Source organism: Ammospiza caudacuta, chromosome 18, assembly GCF_027887145.1.
Source record: "Ammospiza caudacuta isolate bAmmCau1 chromosome 18, bAmmCau1.pri, whole genome shotgun sequence".
Classification (NCBI taxonomy): domain Eukaryota; kingdom Metazoa; phylum Chordata; class Aves; order Passeriformes; family Passerellidae; genus Ammospiza; species Ammospiza caudacuta.
The window spans coordinates 11,317,298-11,334,185 of record NC_080610.1 but is presented as its reverse complement, the minus strand read 5'-3'; the positions used below and the strand labels follow the sequence as shown (position 1 = coordinate 11,334,185).

Below are 16,888 nucleotides of genomic sequence, written 5' to 3'. Positions count from 1 at the left end.
ATCTCCCTGTCCCCTTTTCCATCTCCCTGTCTCCTTTCCATCTCCCTGTCCCGTTTCCCATCTCCCTGTCCCTTTCCCATCTCCCTGTCCCTTTCCCATCTCCCTGTCCCTTTTCCATCTCCCTGTCTCCTTTCCATCTCCCTGTCCCTTTTCCATCTCCCTGTCCCGTTTCCCATCTCCCTGTCCCTTTCCCATCTCCCTGTCCCTTTCCCATCTCCCTGTCCCTTTTCCATCTCCCTGTCCCCTTTTCCCTCCCCAGACCCTGCTGCTGGAGAGGGCCCGTGTTGCCCAGCAGCCTGAAGGAGAGAGCAGCTTCAACATCTTCCCACTGCTGCTGGCAGGGCTGGATGTGGCAGAGAGGTGGGTGAGACAGCCCTGGGCTGCCCAGGGATATTCCCCATCCTTTATACCCAAATTTCCTCCATCAGTGGGGTTTTGAGACCTCCCCTGATAAGGGATTGTGAGAACAATGGGGTCTTTCTGCATCCAGAGAGATTTTCTATTAAACAAGGGAATTTCCTGGTGCTTTTTTGCCCCTCCACTAAAGCTGAAATTGGGGTGATAATGACACAGAGATCCCTTTCACCCTCACTTCTGGCTCCCACCAGGCTGTGTCCCCAGGAGAAGGCTCCAGCTGATGTCCCTGTGTGGGGCAGTGCTGTGGTGGCCTGTCCCATCCAGGTCCCTCAGATGGTGGCTGCGGAGGGCTGAGGGCAGCCAAGGAGGGAGTTTAACTCTCATATTTTTTTTTGTGACTACTCCCAGGACGATGCTGCACCTGCACCAGGTGGCTGAGAGCAATTCCTTTGGGATCAAACCCTTCACAAAGGTAGGGAGAGGGAAATCCTGGGGTGGGATGGTGCAGGGCACCCTCTTTGTCACCACGAGCTGGAGGATGATGTGGATTCCCTGGTTCCTGGGTGTCTCATGATGATGCCACTGTACTGGGAGCCTGGAGGGGAGGGAGGGGATGTTGGGATGTGAGAAGGGTCTGCCCAAGCAGACCCCCAGCACCCCTCTGCTGGGGCTGGGATGCCACAGCCACCCTGGGACCAGGTTCTGCTGCTCCAGGGTCATCTACCCCTCACGTTCCCCTGCAGCAAAAGGGACAACAGCATCCTTTGGGCAGCCCAGAATGTGAATTTCAGGGGTTAAAGCTCCACAGCTGACTCCCACCTCCAGCCCCTCATTAGTCTGAGCTGTCTGCAGAGCCCCAGCAGATTGTCCACGAGCCAAAAGTGCTGGGATGAATCGCAGCAATTTGCAGTTACATCATCTACTGATGAATCCAATATTCCATCTTCATTAGGGAGCTCCTGCTCCACTTTGGCAGCCAAAGGAACTGACTGCTGGAGCAGCAGCTCCGGGGAGGGCACAGCAAGCTCCTCACCCTGCTGATGCAGCAGATTTGGGCTCAGAGATGGGGTTTTACCCTCCTTTCACAAGCACCCAAGGAACCTGCCTGTGGGGGTGTTTGAGGATCCCCAGGATGAGGGAAGAGATGAGAATCTTGACTCCATGTTTCAGAAGGCTGATATATTATATTATATTATATTATATTATATTATATTATATTATATTATGTATAATTATATTATATATAATTATAAATAATATAATAATTATATCTAATAATTATATATAATGCAATGTAATGTAATAATATAATATAATATCATATATCATATCATATCATATAGTATCATATCATATAATATATCATATCATATATCATATATATGATATATATCATATCATATCATATATATGATATCATAAAGATATACTAAAACTATACTATACTAAAACTAACTATACTAAAGAAAGAGAAAGGAGGCATCAGAAGGCTAGCAAAGAAAAGGAACAAATAATAAAATCTTGTGACTGACCAGAGTCCCAACGCAGCTGGCTGTGATTGGTCATCAATAGAAACAATTCACATGCTGGGTAAACAATTCTCCAAATCACATTCCAAAGCAGCAAAACATGGAGAAGCTGAAGTTTCCCAGCTTCTCAGGAGAAAAGATCCTGGCAAAGGGATTTTTCAGAAAATATGTCCATGACACCTGCTGGTAGCTTCACCACTTGCTCCAAATTTTCTAAGGTTCCCTTGCTGTCCTGATGGTTTCCGTATCCCTTGTGTCGGGCACGGTGCCCAGCAGAGGCAGTGACAGTGCCCTGTCTCTGTCCCCTGCAGCCTGAGGACAAGCAGAGAGCCCTGGTGGCCTTCTCCCAGCTCCGGGCTGCCATGGGCACGCTGGGCATCACCGCGGAGGAGCAGGCGGCCGTGTGGCGTGTCCTGGCTGGAATCTACCACCTGGGAGCTGCTGGAGCCTGCAAAGGTGAGGGAAATCCTGCCTCTGCTTCTCTCACACCTTGTATCTGTGCTTGGGAAGGGAGGGTGGCGTGTCCTGGCAGGGATCAGTGCTTGGTGATGATGCTCATCCCAAGGTTGCTCTTTTTTTTGGTGGCTCTAAGTTCTTCCTTGCTCTTCCTGCATGGTGGGAGGTGGCATGTCCTGCTGGTGTCCTCCCTGCTTCTGGAGCAGCTCTGTCCTTGCCACATGGGGACAGGAAAGGGGCTGCTGGGTGTTGTGGTGTTTTTGGGGTCCCCTGATGAAGAGGGGAAAGGATGAATCTGACTCCATGTTCTTAAAAGGGTAATTTATTATTTTGTGTTATTATATTGTATAAAAGAATGCTATCCGAAAACTATACTGAAGAATAGAGAAAGGATACAGACAGAAGGCTAAAAGATAGTAATGAAAAACTCCTGACTCCTTCCAGAGTCCCAACACAGCCTGACTGTGATTGGTCTTTAAGTTAAAAAAGTTCGCATGTTGGATAAACAATCTCCAACCACATTACAAAGCAGCAAAACACAGGAGAAGCAAATGAGATTATATTGTTTTCCTTTTTCCACATTACAAAGCAGCAAAACACAGCAGAAGCAAATGAGATGGTATTGTTTTCATTTTTCCACATTCCAAAGCAGCAAAACACAGCAGAAGCAAATGAGATTATATTGTTTTCCTTTTTCTCTGAGGCTCTCCAGCTTCTCAGGAGAAGAATCCTGGGCAAAGAGGATTTTTCAGAAAATGTGATGGTGACAGGGCGTCACATCACGCCAGCTCCTTGGGAAGGACTGGGGTGGGTGGCTCCTTTGTTGGCACGTTGTTCCCAATGACACCACAAAGGGACAGCTCCAGGTAGCACTAATTTCACTAAGTTCATCATCTCTTGAGTGTCTACCACAGTAACTGAATTATAATAGGCTGTGTCTGGATGAAGATTGTATTTATAGAGACTTTGCTAATATGGATGGGTAGAAATTGCCTTATCCCTTACAAATGATTTTAGGACGTGCTCTAACCCATTTCAGAGGCAGCCACATTGATTTACACCCTTCAATTTATGAGGACTGAACAAAGGCTGCCATAAACTAAGGCTCAGACATTTATAAATGTCTCTGCAACACGTCATAACACATCTTATGGTAATTTATGCCATTAATCATTTATTAATTATTTTAAAAGGATAGATGCTGTCATGACTTACAGTGAGTTCTCTTTTCTCCTCCTTTTTTCTGGTATTCTCTTTCCTCATCTCCATCTACCTTAATGCCCTTCCAGCTTTTATAGATGACCCTATGGTGTCATGAGTGTCAGAAGGCTTTTGGCCAAAAATTTTGAGTCTTTCATCCCTGTGGGCTTTCAGGAGAGGAGATTTTGGAGATGTGTCTCATTTTGGGAGTGCCCAGCTCAGTGGCAGGGGAAGGGGTGGTAACAAGGAGCTTTGCTTTGCTCAGACTTCCTGCACATTCTGTCCTCAGTAAATCAGCCTGAGAGGGAATTCTGTACACAACAAATGCTGCTCCATTCTCTGAGCAGGAATGGGAGCAGCAGACCCAGGCAGGGCTCTGAGCACTCTCTGGTGTGGGATTAACAAGCAGATCATGTCTCAGTGTCGCTCACTCTGGTATCGATTCCCCCGCCGCGTGTCAACAAAAGGGGAGAAATGAAAGGAAATATGGATAAAAAATGGATCAAAGCCGGGTGGAGCAAGAGTCTCAGTGGGGGCGACGACTCTTTTAATGTGGTTAAACCTGTCTCCCGATAGCCATCTCTTCCCTTCCCCTTTCATGCCCTTTGATGTTGTGTATTCCAAATCCTCTCCTTGAAATCTCACCAAAGGGAGGCTCAGCACTGCTTTTCCAGGGCATTCAGGAGCTCAGCCAGGCACATCCCCTGCCCTGGCACGTGTTAAATGGGCCCCAGTGAGGGTTAAAGGCACCTTTTTCCCTTCTCTCCTCACCCATTCCGTTTGTGCAGGAATAAACCAGGAGGGAACAGCACCACCTCTCCCTGGCTGGGGGTGGAAAATGCATTTGCAGCTACAAAAAAAAAAAAACGCTGAGAAGAAAAGGCTGAATTTCAAAAGCTCCTTCTGCTCCATCCCAGCTGCCTTTGAAACGTATTAGAGCAGCTCTTTTATTAGCAGAGCAGCCTGGCACCTGGAGGCCAGCAGGGCACCCCGGGCACCATTCACCTGAGTGCTCTAGTCCCTTTGTGGGCTGCAGAAAATCCCCTGGTTTAATTTATTTGCTGTCCCTGTAAGCTGAAGGGAGGTTTGGGGCGCAGCGGGGGCGGCGTTCAGTTCGCTCTCACGCTGTCCTTTTGCTGCCTGACATCAGAATATCACAATATCAGGATATCAGAATAAAGCTTTGTGGCTCCCAGCTCTCTGTGGGCTCCCCAGCACACACCTGTAATGGTGGTGGCTGCCATTCCAGCCCTCCTGGTGCTGCCACAGCTGTGTCAGGAGTTGCTCCAAATCCCCTGGCACAGCAAGGCTGCTGCAAATCCACCCTCCAGAACTACTCAGGATGGAGGAAAACCACAGGGCACGAGGGCTGGGACCTGCTGCTCAGGTGGGGGACACTGAGCTGCCCCAAACCCTGCAGAGGTCAGGGGCAGCAGGAGGGACAGGAGCACTGAGACAGCCAGGGGGGAATTTTGGGGTCAGTGAGAGCACCAGCAATAGCCCAGGGTGAGTGCTTGAGCTCTGTGGCCCTGCACAGACCCACCCCTGTGGCATCATGCCCTGGGAACCCAGGAAATTGGGCATTGAGCAGTTTGGAAATGGGCTGGGGGTGCAGCAAGAGAGGCTGAGCTGCCCCTGTGAGTGCTGACGCCGTGTTTTCCTTCTGCTTCTCTTAAATATTGCCTGGGCCAAAGTAATTCCCTTCAGGTGTTAAAGTCAGCGTGTTTTCCATGGTCACATAACACTCAGGAGAGCCGTGTGGAGCTGCTGGTTACAGCTCATGGAGGCTAAAATGGTGCCTGGGGGTGCCAGGGATGAGTGGACCTTCTTGTTTGTTCCAGGGGTGCTGGAATGGGCAGTGTGGGGTGCTGGAATGGGCACTTTGGGATGCTGGAGCAGTGTGGGGTGCAGAAATGGACAGTGTGGGATCTCAGCCAGGTCTGTCCAGCCCCCCCAGCCCTTCCACCTCCCCGTCAGGCAGAGCTTTAGTGTCTGACAGGAATCAGCGTCCGTCCAGCCAGCTCAGACAGGAACAAGTGGAAACAGAATAAATCAAAGCCTGGAGTGTTGAGGCAATTCCCCTGCCTCCTTCAGCACAGCCCTTGATGTTGGAGTCCTTCAGTCAGCAATGAAATACTGGGGAAGGATCAAAGGGGCAGGGAGAAGGGGGTTGATTCATGAAGCACCCCCAGCCCTCCAGCCCTGCTTTGTGCTTCCCCTCAGCCAGGAGAGGGTTCCCATGGAGCTTCCCAGGGTGTGGGCACCTCTCACTCTCCATCCACACCCTCTCCCTGCCACCAGCCTCCAGCTGTGTTTTAAGGGCCCATTTTAGCTGTGAGCCGCCCGAGCTCCTCATCCAGCACCCAAAGTGCCACCCTGAGGTCTCTGGGCGATTTTGGCTTCTCCTGTTTTTGCTCATCCCTCTGTGTTTGTGAGCTGTGCTGCCTGGCTTCCCCCACAGCACCTTTCTGCTCTGGATTTGTAAAAGGATTAACCCTGCAGATGACTTCCCTATTGATTTAAATCATTAAGCTGGGATCGTTATCACCGGCTGTGAGCTGTGTCTGCTCGAGGGGAGGAACTGCTGCTCCCGCCTGCAGGGACAGCAAACACTGCTGGGACCCTGAAAGGTGATCCCGGATTTCCAGGGATTGCTTCCTAATCCCATCAGCTCCCACCAGCACATCTGCTGCTCTGCTCTGCTGAAACTCTGATGTCCTGTGGTTCGCCTGGTCCCCTTTGGACCGTTTTGATTTTGGGGGTGCACGAGGGGGCGTTTTGGTGATGCTGAGCCCCCCGTGCCCCTCCGCAGTGGGCAGGAAGCAGTTCCTGAGGTTCGAGAGCGCCAGCCGCGCTGCCGAGGTGCTGGGCTGCGACGTGGAGGAGCTCGGCAGCGCCGTCTTCAAGCATCACCTGAGGCACATCCTGGCGCAGGTGACAGCGCGGGGCCGGCCCCAGGCAGAGGAGAGCCCGCCAGGTACCACCATGCCCCATCCCTTTCCTTTGTGGAATAAGGAGTTTACAATTTAAAACTGTAAAGCGGCTGTGGTTTATTGCAGCTGGGATGCACGGGCGTGGTTTATTGCAGCTGGGAGCATGGGTGTGGCTTATTGCAGCTGGGATGCATAGATGTGGTTTATTGCAGCTGGGATGCATAGATGTGGTTTATTGCAGCTGGGATGGATGGGTGTGGTTTATTGCAGCTGGGATGCATGGGTGTGGTTTATTGCAGCTGGGAGCATGGGTGTGGTTTATTCCAGCTGGGATGCATAGGTGCGGTTTATTCCAGCTGGGAGCATGGGTAGGTGTTTCCACCAACATTTCTGAGACAGGTGAGATAGATTTCAGGTTTAAACACACATTGAGCCCCCAAGCCCACACCTCCCTGCCTGCCTGTTCACCACCCAGAGTTTTTGGTGGTGCCACGCTTCCTGGTCGTCCTGGTGGGTGTTTTTGATGAAGCAACATCATCTTCCTCGATGAAGTAACTTCATCCTTGTCAATGTTCGCTGCTTTTTCTTCTGGGCAGGCACAGTGGAGGTTTGGCTTTCTCTTAGGCCAAAACCAGGAGCCTGGTTCTTGCTGGCTCCTTAAATGAAAGGTTCTGCTTTATGGGTTTCAACAGCACCTGAGCCTTGCTTTACTGAGTTATCTTTATGGTCTTTACCTAGAGACTAAATTCTTACGTGTTCTGTTACAAGTTGTCTCTACCTAGCAAGTTACATTCCTGTTAGAAACTGTGTTCTGCAATTTGCATATTTGTTAAATAAGCTATATATTATTATATATTTGTATCTCTTATTATATAATATATAATAATATATAATAACATATAATTATATATAATATATGAAAAACATAATATAATATATATTACATATACCACACAATATGTATAAAATATTACATATAAATAGATATATTAAAATATATATAATGAACATATTTTTTATATATATATATTTCTGTTTTCCTCCACCCACCTAAGTACATTACATGCTTCCAAAATTCTGAGTTTTCATCTACATATATGTCTCCCATATCACCTTTCCCCTTTGTTTCTGGGGGACAGGGAGGGGTGAAGCAAATTTTTCTGTTTTTCTCAGGCTGAGAGGCCCAGGTAGGTCTTAAAATTAATAAAATCATTAACTGTGCTGTGTCACATCACTGCCCTCAGCTCTCCAGCTGCCCCTGCCTGACCCTCCTTAGGGACAGGTGAAATGAGATGAATTCAGATAAGTGATGTGGCTTAAATGCTGTGAGATTACTGCCTAGAAAAAGGGGGGAATCCTCAAACTCCACAAATTAGCTGGTGTTGTGCTCTGAGCACCTGTGTCCTGCAAAGAGATCTGGATCAGGGATTGTGCTGCTGAGCCACCAGAAACCTTAAATTATTGTATGGCTCTGATTCATGGAGGTAGACCCAGCATGTGTGAAGTGGGAGGGTGAGATATTGCCTGGATTTCAGGTCAGCCTTCCCACGCTCCTTAAAGCTTGGACTTGATGATCTCAGAGGTCTTTTCCAAACTTGATGATTCCATGGTAGCAGCAGAATTCCAGCTGGGCCCTGCAAGTCATCCTGATAAAAGCAAGAACTTGAGGAGGGGACTTTTGACATCGTTGTATTCCTTAAATCCACGAGAGCTGAGGGCAGGCCAGGGGATGTGCTGTGGAGCTGTGTGGGTTCTCCTGCGCCACAACCCAGGGAATCCCAGATCCCACCTGGCTGGAAATAAAATTGTTTCCTGCTCTTCCCTTCGCTGTGCCAGGGCTGAAGATGACAGGAGTGGAGTGTGTGGAGGGAATGGCCTCGGGGCTCTACGAGGAGCTCTTTGCTGCTGTGGTCTCGCTCATCAACAGGTACCAAGGAGCTGCTGGGAGCTGGGGCTGGGGGTGGCAGCCCCTTCCCCAGGGGCAAGGAGCATGTGGCTGATTCCTGCTGGAAAAACAGGCAGCTGTGTGAAAATCCATATGTGGGAGTGGCGCTGGTATTGTAGAATGGAGGGAGCCCCTAGTGCAGGGAATGATTGGCATTTAATTTTGATTGGCATTTGATATTGATTCAGAAGGCTGAACAATTGCTTTATTAAAACGATACCATATTATATTAATATTATAATTATTCTAAAAAGGTACTATATAGGAGTGTGCCCTCTGTGACAAAACTAGGCTTTGTCCCCTCAAAAAGGAAAGAAGACTAGAAGTTTCTCTCTCTCCTTGATTAGGTGAAAAAGCCACCTTATAGGCCTAGGGGACTTCACTTTAAACTTAAAAATAGCTAATTAGACAAGAGCCAAAAAGCCCTACCTAAGCAATTTACTAGAAAAAGAAGTGAACAAAGAAACGAATCACTTTTGTGAGGTGTTTTACTAAAAGCAAGGACCTCCTGCACCTGGCCCAGTTTTTCTCTGTTTGTTATTTTGCCTTTTATTAAACCTTTTTGTTTCCAACACTGCAACAGAAGCCCTCCTGCTGATTTTTATGCCTCCAAAGGTAGCTGAGCTATCTTGAGTGTGTTATAGACCTCCAAAAGCTTAAGACTTAGCTCAAAAAAACTACTATAACAATACTATACTATACTAAAGATACATACTAAAGAAAATCTCGTGACTGTCTCCAGACACTTAGGTACAGGTTTGGCTCAATTGGCTAAGGAAACAAAACAATTTTCACTGGTGTTTAATAAATTAAATTATTTTAGGTAAAGAATTTTCTTAACACATTAGGTAAATAATTTTCTTAACATATTTTACATGTGTAAAAATAATGGGAGTAGAGAATAGAGAGAAGAATTGGGGTTTTTTTTTTCTTCTCTCTGTGCTTCTCCAGAAAAAATCTTTGGGAAGTTGTCTGTGCTGCTCTCTGAAGAGAGCTGAGGCTGCAGTGTCGGCACTGGGGGCTGCAGTGGCTCCTGTGGCACTGTGAGGGCTCAGCTGGCACCACTCTGCTGCCATTTGTGGGTAAATCCTGATGCTGTGTGTGGCTCTCCCCAGGTCCTTCTCCTCCCAGCACCTCTCCATGGGCTCTATTTCCATCGTGGACACACCTGGCTTCCAGAGCCCGCGGCAGCAGCGGCGCGAGCGAGCGGCCACCTTCGAGGAGCTGTGCCACAACTACGTCCAGGAGAGGCTGCAGGGGCTCTTCTATGAGAAAACCTTCCTGAGGGAGATAGAGAGGTACAGAGAGGTGAGGAGCAGGGCTTGGGAGCAGCTCCTGGGAGCTGCCTTTGTGCCCTGGGGTCCCCACGTCCTGCTGTGGTGTGAGTGAATAACTCGAGGGCTTTGCTGGGAGGGCTGCAGCAGGGCTGTGGGAGCCTCTCTCCCCACCCCCCTGCCTCAATTCTGAACCCTCTTGGCTATTTCTGCTCCCTTGGCATCTTTGTGGAAGCTGCCATGGCAGGGTTGTTGGGATGAGATGATTTTTCCCAACTCAAACCATTTTGGAATTCTATTATACGCTCGCTGCAGCTCAGCAGACTTTGTGCCTTCTGTTGGCGCAGATGACTTTTTCCTCAGGTGATGAATAATAGAGGATAGAAAGGAAAATGATAAATTATTGCAGAAATAAGCTGCTGAGAAACCTACAGGCAGAGATGAACTTATTATAGGCTTGAAGGAGTTACCATAATGCCTCCAGCCCTGGGAAAGGAGCTGAATTCCTATGGTTTAACACAGACATCAATGAGTGAGGATAGATGTGCCCTTCCCTGGTGGTGAAGACTTCCAGATGCCATCCCATGACTGAAACAATCTTTTAAATGATGTTTTCCAGGAAAATGTTGAGGTGTCTTTTGATCTTCCAGAGCGCTCTCCGCTGGCCACGCTGTCCATCATCGACCTGAGCTGCTCCCAGGTACCCTGTCCCCTCTGCATCCTGCAGTGAGGGCTCCAGAGGCAGGGTGGGAGCATCCCAAAGCAACCTGAGGTGTTGCAGGGAGAGGGGGGCACAGCATTCACCAGGACTTTTTGCTTTTTAAACTATAAACACCCTCCCTGACTGAGCTCTGTGCTCCATCACCCCTTCCATCCTGGGGTGATGGGACACTGCTGAGGGTGATGTGCAGAGCTGGATCAGGTTGGGGAGGGTCTGCTCTGGGCTGGGGCCACAGCTGGGCAGTGGGAGTAGGCTGTGGTGGAGCCCAGAGCCCCCCGTGTCCCTCAGTATTGGAATTAAATACCAATATTGCCAGATGGAACGTGCCTGGGCTCCTCTGGCCCTTGCTGCTTGACCGAGGTGGCAACTGTGGTGCTTTCACCTCAGAGACACCTTTGGCTGGCTGGATGCTGCAGCTGGGTGCTTGGGGTGAATCCAGGCATGCAGGAGCTCAGGTTTACCTCTGGTGGAGAAGCTTCAAGGCAAGGTGAAGGAAAGGAGTCGGTTCTGATGGAGGGTTTGGATCCAGAGCTTTATTCTGGCCCACAGGCCTCTGAATGCAGCAACAGCTCCAACAGAACTCCTGAACCAAATTGTTGCTGTTCCTCTTAACCCCAGGGAAACGGGGAGGGAAGGGGTAGGGATCTCACCAACCAGGTACAGGAGGGGAGGAAATCTCAGGGGACAAATGACGCCTGGATGGCCCAATGTCCCCAGGGCTGAGAGGCATCTTTTGAACTTCGCCAATCACACCATGCCCTTCTGAATGCCAAGATTGACAGAAAGCACCCAGCAGGGGCAAGGGAGGGGGAAAGGAGAGGTGATGGACACACCTGGGGAAGGACTGGGGTAACTGAGACAGGCTCTTACATCCCACCCCAACACCTGGGCAGCCGCAGGTGCTCAAGGGCAGCACTGAGGATGCTCGCCGGGGGCTGCTGTGGATCCTGGATGAGGAGGTGCTGGTGCCAGGCTCTGGGGATGGCACTGCCTTTGAGCGCCTCTGCTCCTACTTCGCCACCAAGGCGTCCCACCAGGACGGTGAGTTGGGCTCGGCTCGGCTGCCCAGCCTCTGGCATCGCTGGGTTTGGGATTTTGGGGAGATGTGGATGATTTAACCCCTCTCTGGGTTTTTCTGTGGGTTGCTGTCACTGCCACAGGTGAGGGGCACCTGCGCAGGTGTGAGCAGACGCTGCACTTTGAGATCTGCCACCAGCTGGGCACGGCCCCCGTGCGCTACGACCTCACGGGCTGGGTCAGCAAGGCCAAGTTCAACCTGTCGGCCCAGAATGCCATCCAGGTGCTGCAGAACTCCACGGTGTAAGTGCCAGCAGGTGCCACAGTGCTCGTGGGACGGGGTTGGGGGTGTCCCTGCCCTGAGTTCAAACCTGCCCCAGCTCTGGAGACAGAGGGTGGAACATGTGTATAGCAGGGAATGGTTCCCACTGCCAGAGGGCAGAATTTCCTGGCTGTGGGGGTAGTAAAGCCCTGTTCCATCTCTGGAAGTGTCCCAGGCCAGGTTGGACACGGCTTGGAGTAACCTGGGCTAGTGGAAGGTGCCTCTGCACAAGTCAGAGCTGTGGGGCTTCCCCAGCAGCTGCCCAGGTTTTCCCTCTGCTTTGAGCAGCCTTGCGAACGACATCGGAATTGAAAAGGAACTGAAGTGCTGCAGGTGTCTGTGCACACAGGGGGATTTTAACCTTCTTCTTGCATGCTCCTGGCTCATTTGCTTTGGGCTTCAACCCAGGGAAGCTGTAACAGAGCAGAGAACACCTCCATGCTCCAGCCAGGGAGGATGCAGAGGGTGTGGGTGTCCCATCACCCTATTCCACACCTCAGAACAGCACTGTGACCATGTTCACAGGGCTCTCAGGTTGAGGGAAGAGATGAGGATCTGACTCCATGTTTCAGAAGGCTTGGTTTATTATTTTATGATATATATTACATTAAAACTATACTAAAAGAATAGAAGAAAGGATTTCTTCAGAAGGCTAGCTAAGAATAGAATAGGAAAGAATGATAACAAAGGCTTGTGGCTCGGACAGAGTCACAGACAGAGCTGGACTGTGATTGGCCATTAATTAGAAACAACCAACATGGGCCAATCACAGATGCACCTGTTGCATTCCACAGCAGCAGATAACCATTGTTTACATTTTATTCCTGAGGCCTCCCAGCTTCTCAGGAAGAAACATCCTAAGGAAAGGATTTTCCATAAAACATGTCTGCGGCACAGCACCAATTTTGGAATGTGGGGCGCTGGGTGCTGCATCCCAGTGGAAGAAGTCAGGATGCCGACCAGGGCTCCGTGTGTGTGTCTGTGTGTGTGTGTCTGTGTGTCTGTGTCTCTGTGTGTGTGTGTGTGTCTGCGTGTTCATCCCGCAGATCCGCGGTGCGGGAGCTGGTGCGGGCTCGGGCGGAGGCTCCGCTGTGCTGCCCTGCCCTGGCCGGGCTGGAGGGGCGCTCCCAGGCCAACCTGCACCGCAACGCCTGCCTGAGGAAAACCTTCTCCAGCAGCTTGGCCGCCGTGAGGAAGAGGTCGGTGTGCGCGCAGATCAAGCTGCAGGCGGTGAGTGGCGGTGGGTGCGGGATGGAGGGGTGGTGGCACACGGCGTGGGGGTACCCGGGGGGGTTTTGCCTTGGATATGGTCACTTACAGGGGTGTCTGCACTCCCAGCAGGGAGATCCTGCCTGCTCCTATTGGGGATGTGGCCACTGTGGGTGCTGGGCTGCTGGCACTCGGGGAGAGCCCCCCAGGCAGAGAGATCAGGCACGGATGGCACACAGATCTCAGATCGCACACAGATCGTGCACAGATCTCACACAGGTTACACACAGATCTCACACAGATTGTGCACAGGTTATACACAGATCACAGATTTTATACAGATCTCAGATCACACACAGATCTCACACAGTTTACACACAGATGTCACACAGATGTCACACAGATCTCACACAAATTGTGCAGAGATCTCAGACCTCGCACAGATCTCACACAAATCATGCAGGGATCTCAGATCACGCATAGATCTCACACAGATCACAGATAATTAGACACAGACCTCACACAGATCACAGATAATTAGACACAGACCTCACACAGATCACAGACAGGTCTCACAAAGATCACACAAAGTTTACACACATTTCCTTCAGAAATTCCCCTCCATTTTTATCCCTGCTTTTTGCAGGGGTTCTGAGCCCCTCTCCTGCCTGAGCTCTGTGGCTGCAGCTCCAGTGGAGCTCCCCTTGGAGCATCAGATCGTGCACGGGTCACATACAGATCACACGCAGATCACACACAGTTTACACACAGATCACACACAGTTTTCACACAGATCTCAGATCACACACAGATTACAGGAGCACTTCGCTGCTTTAATCCTCTTAAGTGCTCAGACAGTAGCCAGCCCTGGGCGCTGGGCAGTGCCAGGCTCCTGCTGCTCTCACCCCTCATTCAGTGGCCAAACTCTCTCAGGAGCTGAGGCTCAGACTCTGCTAAGTCCCTGACCAGCCCCTTTTGGGGTCGTGGCTGTCCCTGGCAAACCCCCTGCCCAGCATCCCTCATCCACACTGGTTTTTAATCCTCCCAATCCAAACCATTCCATGATTCTACAAATCCTGGTACATTTTATGGCCATCACCTGAACATGTGGCGCACCAGGAGGAAGGGTCCTGCTCACCACCCGTGTTCACCCTCTGACTGAGGCTGTTCCCAACACAGAGCTGACCCCTGCACCTGCACAGGGGGCCTTTCCCACTGCCAGCACGTGCTGTCCCTTCGTCCCCTCCATCCCCACTGACTCTGCCACCCTGCAGGATGCCCTCACCAACCTCCTCCGGCGCTCCCAGCTGCACTTTGTGCACTGCCTGCTCCCGGGGATGGGCGGGGAAGGGCCGGTCCCTCGGGCCCCAGCGCTGCCAGATGCAGCCCCACAGCTGGACGTGGTGGCCCTGAGGACACAGCTGGAGGGGACCCAGCTCCTGGATGCCCTGCGCCTCCACCGTGTCGGTATGTCCAGGTCATGGCCTGTGCCTGTCCCACATGCAGCTCCCTGCCCCTGCTCAGCCTTTGCTCATCACCTGCTTCTCACCAGCAGGCGAGGAATCCTCCCTTCCTTCAGAAATTCCCCGTTCAGAAATTCTCCTCCATTTCTATCCCTGCTTTTTGCAGGGGTTCTGAGCCCCTCTCCTGCCTGAGCTCTGTGGCTGCAGCTCCAGTGGAGCATCAGGCTGGACCTGCACTGCCCATATCCCATGCCATGGGGACAGGGAGCAGTTCAGGAGGCCCGGGGGCATGTCCTGTGTCACACAAGGTGCTGGGGTGGCATCTGGCCACCTCAAACTCATCTCAGTGCCATCTCCCTGCCCTGACTACGGGGTTTTCCTCTCTCATGGCAGCTCCCCATGTCCCCTCAACCTTTTGTGCCCTTTGATGTGCACTGGATGTCCAAGCAGGTCCCTCCCCAGTGTGCCAGTGCCAATGGGTATGGTGCAGCCCCCAAAAGCCCCGTGTGCCTCCAGGGCATTCAGATTATGCCCTGGGCATGGTGCAGCCTCCTGTGTGCCCCCAGGCTATTCAGATCATGCCCTGGGTGTGGCACAGCCCCCAACAGCCCCCGTGTGCCCCCAGGCTATTCGGACCGGCTGCTCCTCACCCAGTTCCGCAGGCGCTTCCAGGTGCTGGCTCCCGAGGTGATGAAGAAGCACAACTCTGCCTATGAGGTGCCAGATGAGAGCAAGGTGTGTGCTGGGCTGGGGGGGCACGGGCTGAGACCCCCAGTGGGGCTGTGGTGATGCCAGAGCTGGGGGGAGGATGTGGGCATTGCTGTGGCCCTGTCCCTCTCCCTGGCTCCCCAAAAACCTGAGGGCAAGCCAGGAAACATTCCCAGAAACTCAAGAAAGCAGGGACTGTGCAATCTTCTGAGCACTGGGCATCATCTGCATCACCTGGGGTGACACCTCACCTCACCCTGTGATGCTGAAAGCCAAAAGAGCACGGGAGGGAATCTGGACACCTGCCAGTTTTATTTGTTTCCGAGTAAATGTGTAGCAAAACCAGCACAAAGCCATGCTTGGAATAAGGCTGTGGATGAGCCACCAAGAGCTGAGAGGAGCTGAATTAAAGCTGGGCGCGTGCTGTGTTGTGCAAACTGCAGCCAGCATGTGCAAAGGCAGTTAAGACCTCGGGATTTAATAAGACAAGTCTGACAATTGGGAAAGGTCAATATCGCCATGAAATGCTGTCGGAGGCAGAGGGTGCCTTGTCAGCAGCGTGTAAGCAGGGGATTTGGAAAATCCCATCCTCCCCGGAGCTCGCTGCCACCAGGGTTTGTCAGCTGGGAAATGCAGCCTGGGACACAGCATGAACCTGGCTGCTGGAGCAGCAGGGAGGCTCAGCTGTGAGGGGACAGCAAGAGCTGTGTTTGTGCTGGGCTGGGACTGTCCTGCACAGCCCTGCACCTCTCCTGGTCCCATCAGTGCCACCAGAACAGGCACAGCCACAGCTCTGCTGGTTCCTCACCACGGTGTTTGTGCTCTGTGATCCACATCTCATTCCCTGCTGTGCTCCATGCCCTCCTTGCACGGCTGCTGCTGAGGCCAGGGGTGCAATCCTGCTGCTCCTGGGTCCATGGTGGAGTATTCCTTCTGTGGGTTTGTCCTTCAGGGAGGAGGTGAGATGATGTTGTGTGGAGTGAGGTGTTAGCAGAGGATTTTTGTTACTATTTCTGCAGCCCTGGGGCTTTCAAACCATCCATCCATCCATCCATCCATCCATCCATCCATCCATCCATCCATCCATCCATCCATCGTGGCTGCCCCAGGGGAGTGGCTGGTGTTGCTGCTGTTTTGTTCATGTTCTGGTCCAAAGATTGGAGTAATTGAGTTCAGGCTTCTCCTTGGGATAATCTGCTTGAAGCCTCCAGGAGTTCTGTGCTGTGGGCTCAGGGGAGAGCTCACCCCTGTTTTTGGCTCCATGGGACGAGCTGCTGGCGAGGTGGGCAGGGGGGGAGCACTGAGTGCTCTGACACAGGCACTGTCCCCTGTGTCACCTCCTGCCTGTGCACCAAGGCTCTGCCAGAACAGGGATGGCAGCAAAAGGAGGAAAAGCTCACCTGCAGCTGCAGAACTCTACTCCCCGTCCTGCTGAAAACCTCAGGGGGAGGAAAGTCCTTGCACTGGGACTGGGTTTTGCAAGGGGAGGAGGAAAGGAGGGCAGGGCTGGATGAACCCTCACTGGGTGCCCATGAGGGCTGGGGCTCTCTGCACCCCATTTCAGCAGCTCCCAGCAGGGTTTGGGTGTTCCCTCAGCAGTCCCATGATCTGTCCCTTCTCTGCAGGCTATCGAGGAGCTGTTCCAGGTGCTGGATCTGGAGAAGAAGAGCATTGCCATAGGACGCACCCAGGTACCAGACTGTGCCCTGCCTCCCCATTGCTCTGTGTGTGTGGGCACAGCCCCATGCCAGGCT

General features: G+C 51.7%; 1 protein-coding gene across 1 annotated transcript in view; it reads left to right on the top strand.

The window, feature by feature from the left end:
* MYO18B (myosin XVIIIB) overlaps positions 1-16,888 on the top strand; it is a 71,121-nt gene that overhangs the window by 17,248 nt on the left and 36,985 nt on the right. Inside the window, exons 13-25 of the mRNA XM_058816491.1 lie at positions 260-360; positions 766-829; positions 2,198-2,342; positions 6,355-6,519; positions 8,312-8,402; positions 9,536-9,728; positions 10,314-10,394; positions 11,309-11,456; positions 11,576-11,735; positions 12,801-12,984; positions 14,238-14,430; positions 15,052-15,161; positions 16,760-16,825. Coding sequence (XP_058672474.1) covers positions 260-360; positions 766-829; positions 2,198-2,342; positions 6,355-6,519; positions 8,312-8,402; positions 9,536-9,728; positions 10,314-10,394; positions 11,309-11,456; positions 11,576-11,735; positions 12,801-12,984; positions 14,238-14,430; positions 15,052-15,161; positions 16,760-16,825 — 1,701 coding nt within the window. The remainder of the gene's footprint in view (positions 1-259; positions 361-765; positions 830-2,197; positions 2,343-6,354; positions 6,520-8,311; positions 8,403-9,535; positions 9,729-10,313; positions 10,395-11,308; positions 11,457-11,575; positions 11,736-12,800; positions 12,985-14,237; positions 14,431-15,051; positions 15,162-16,759; positions 16,826-16,888) is intronic.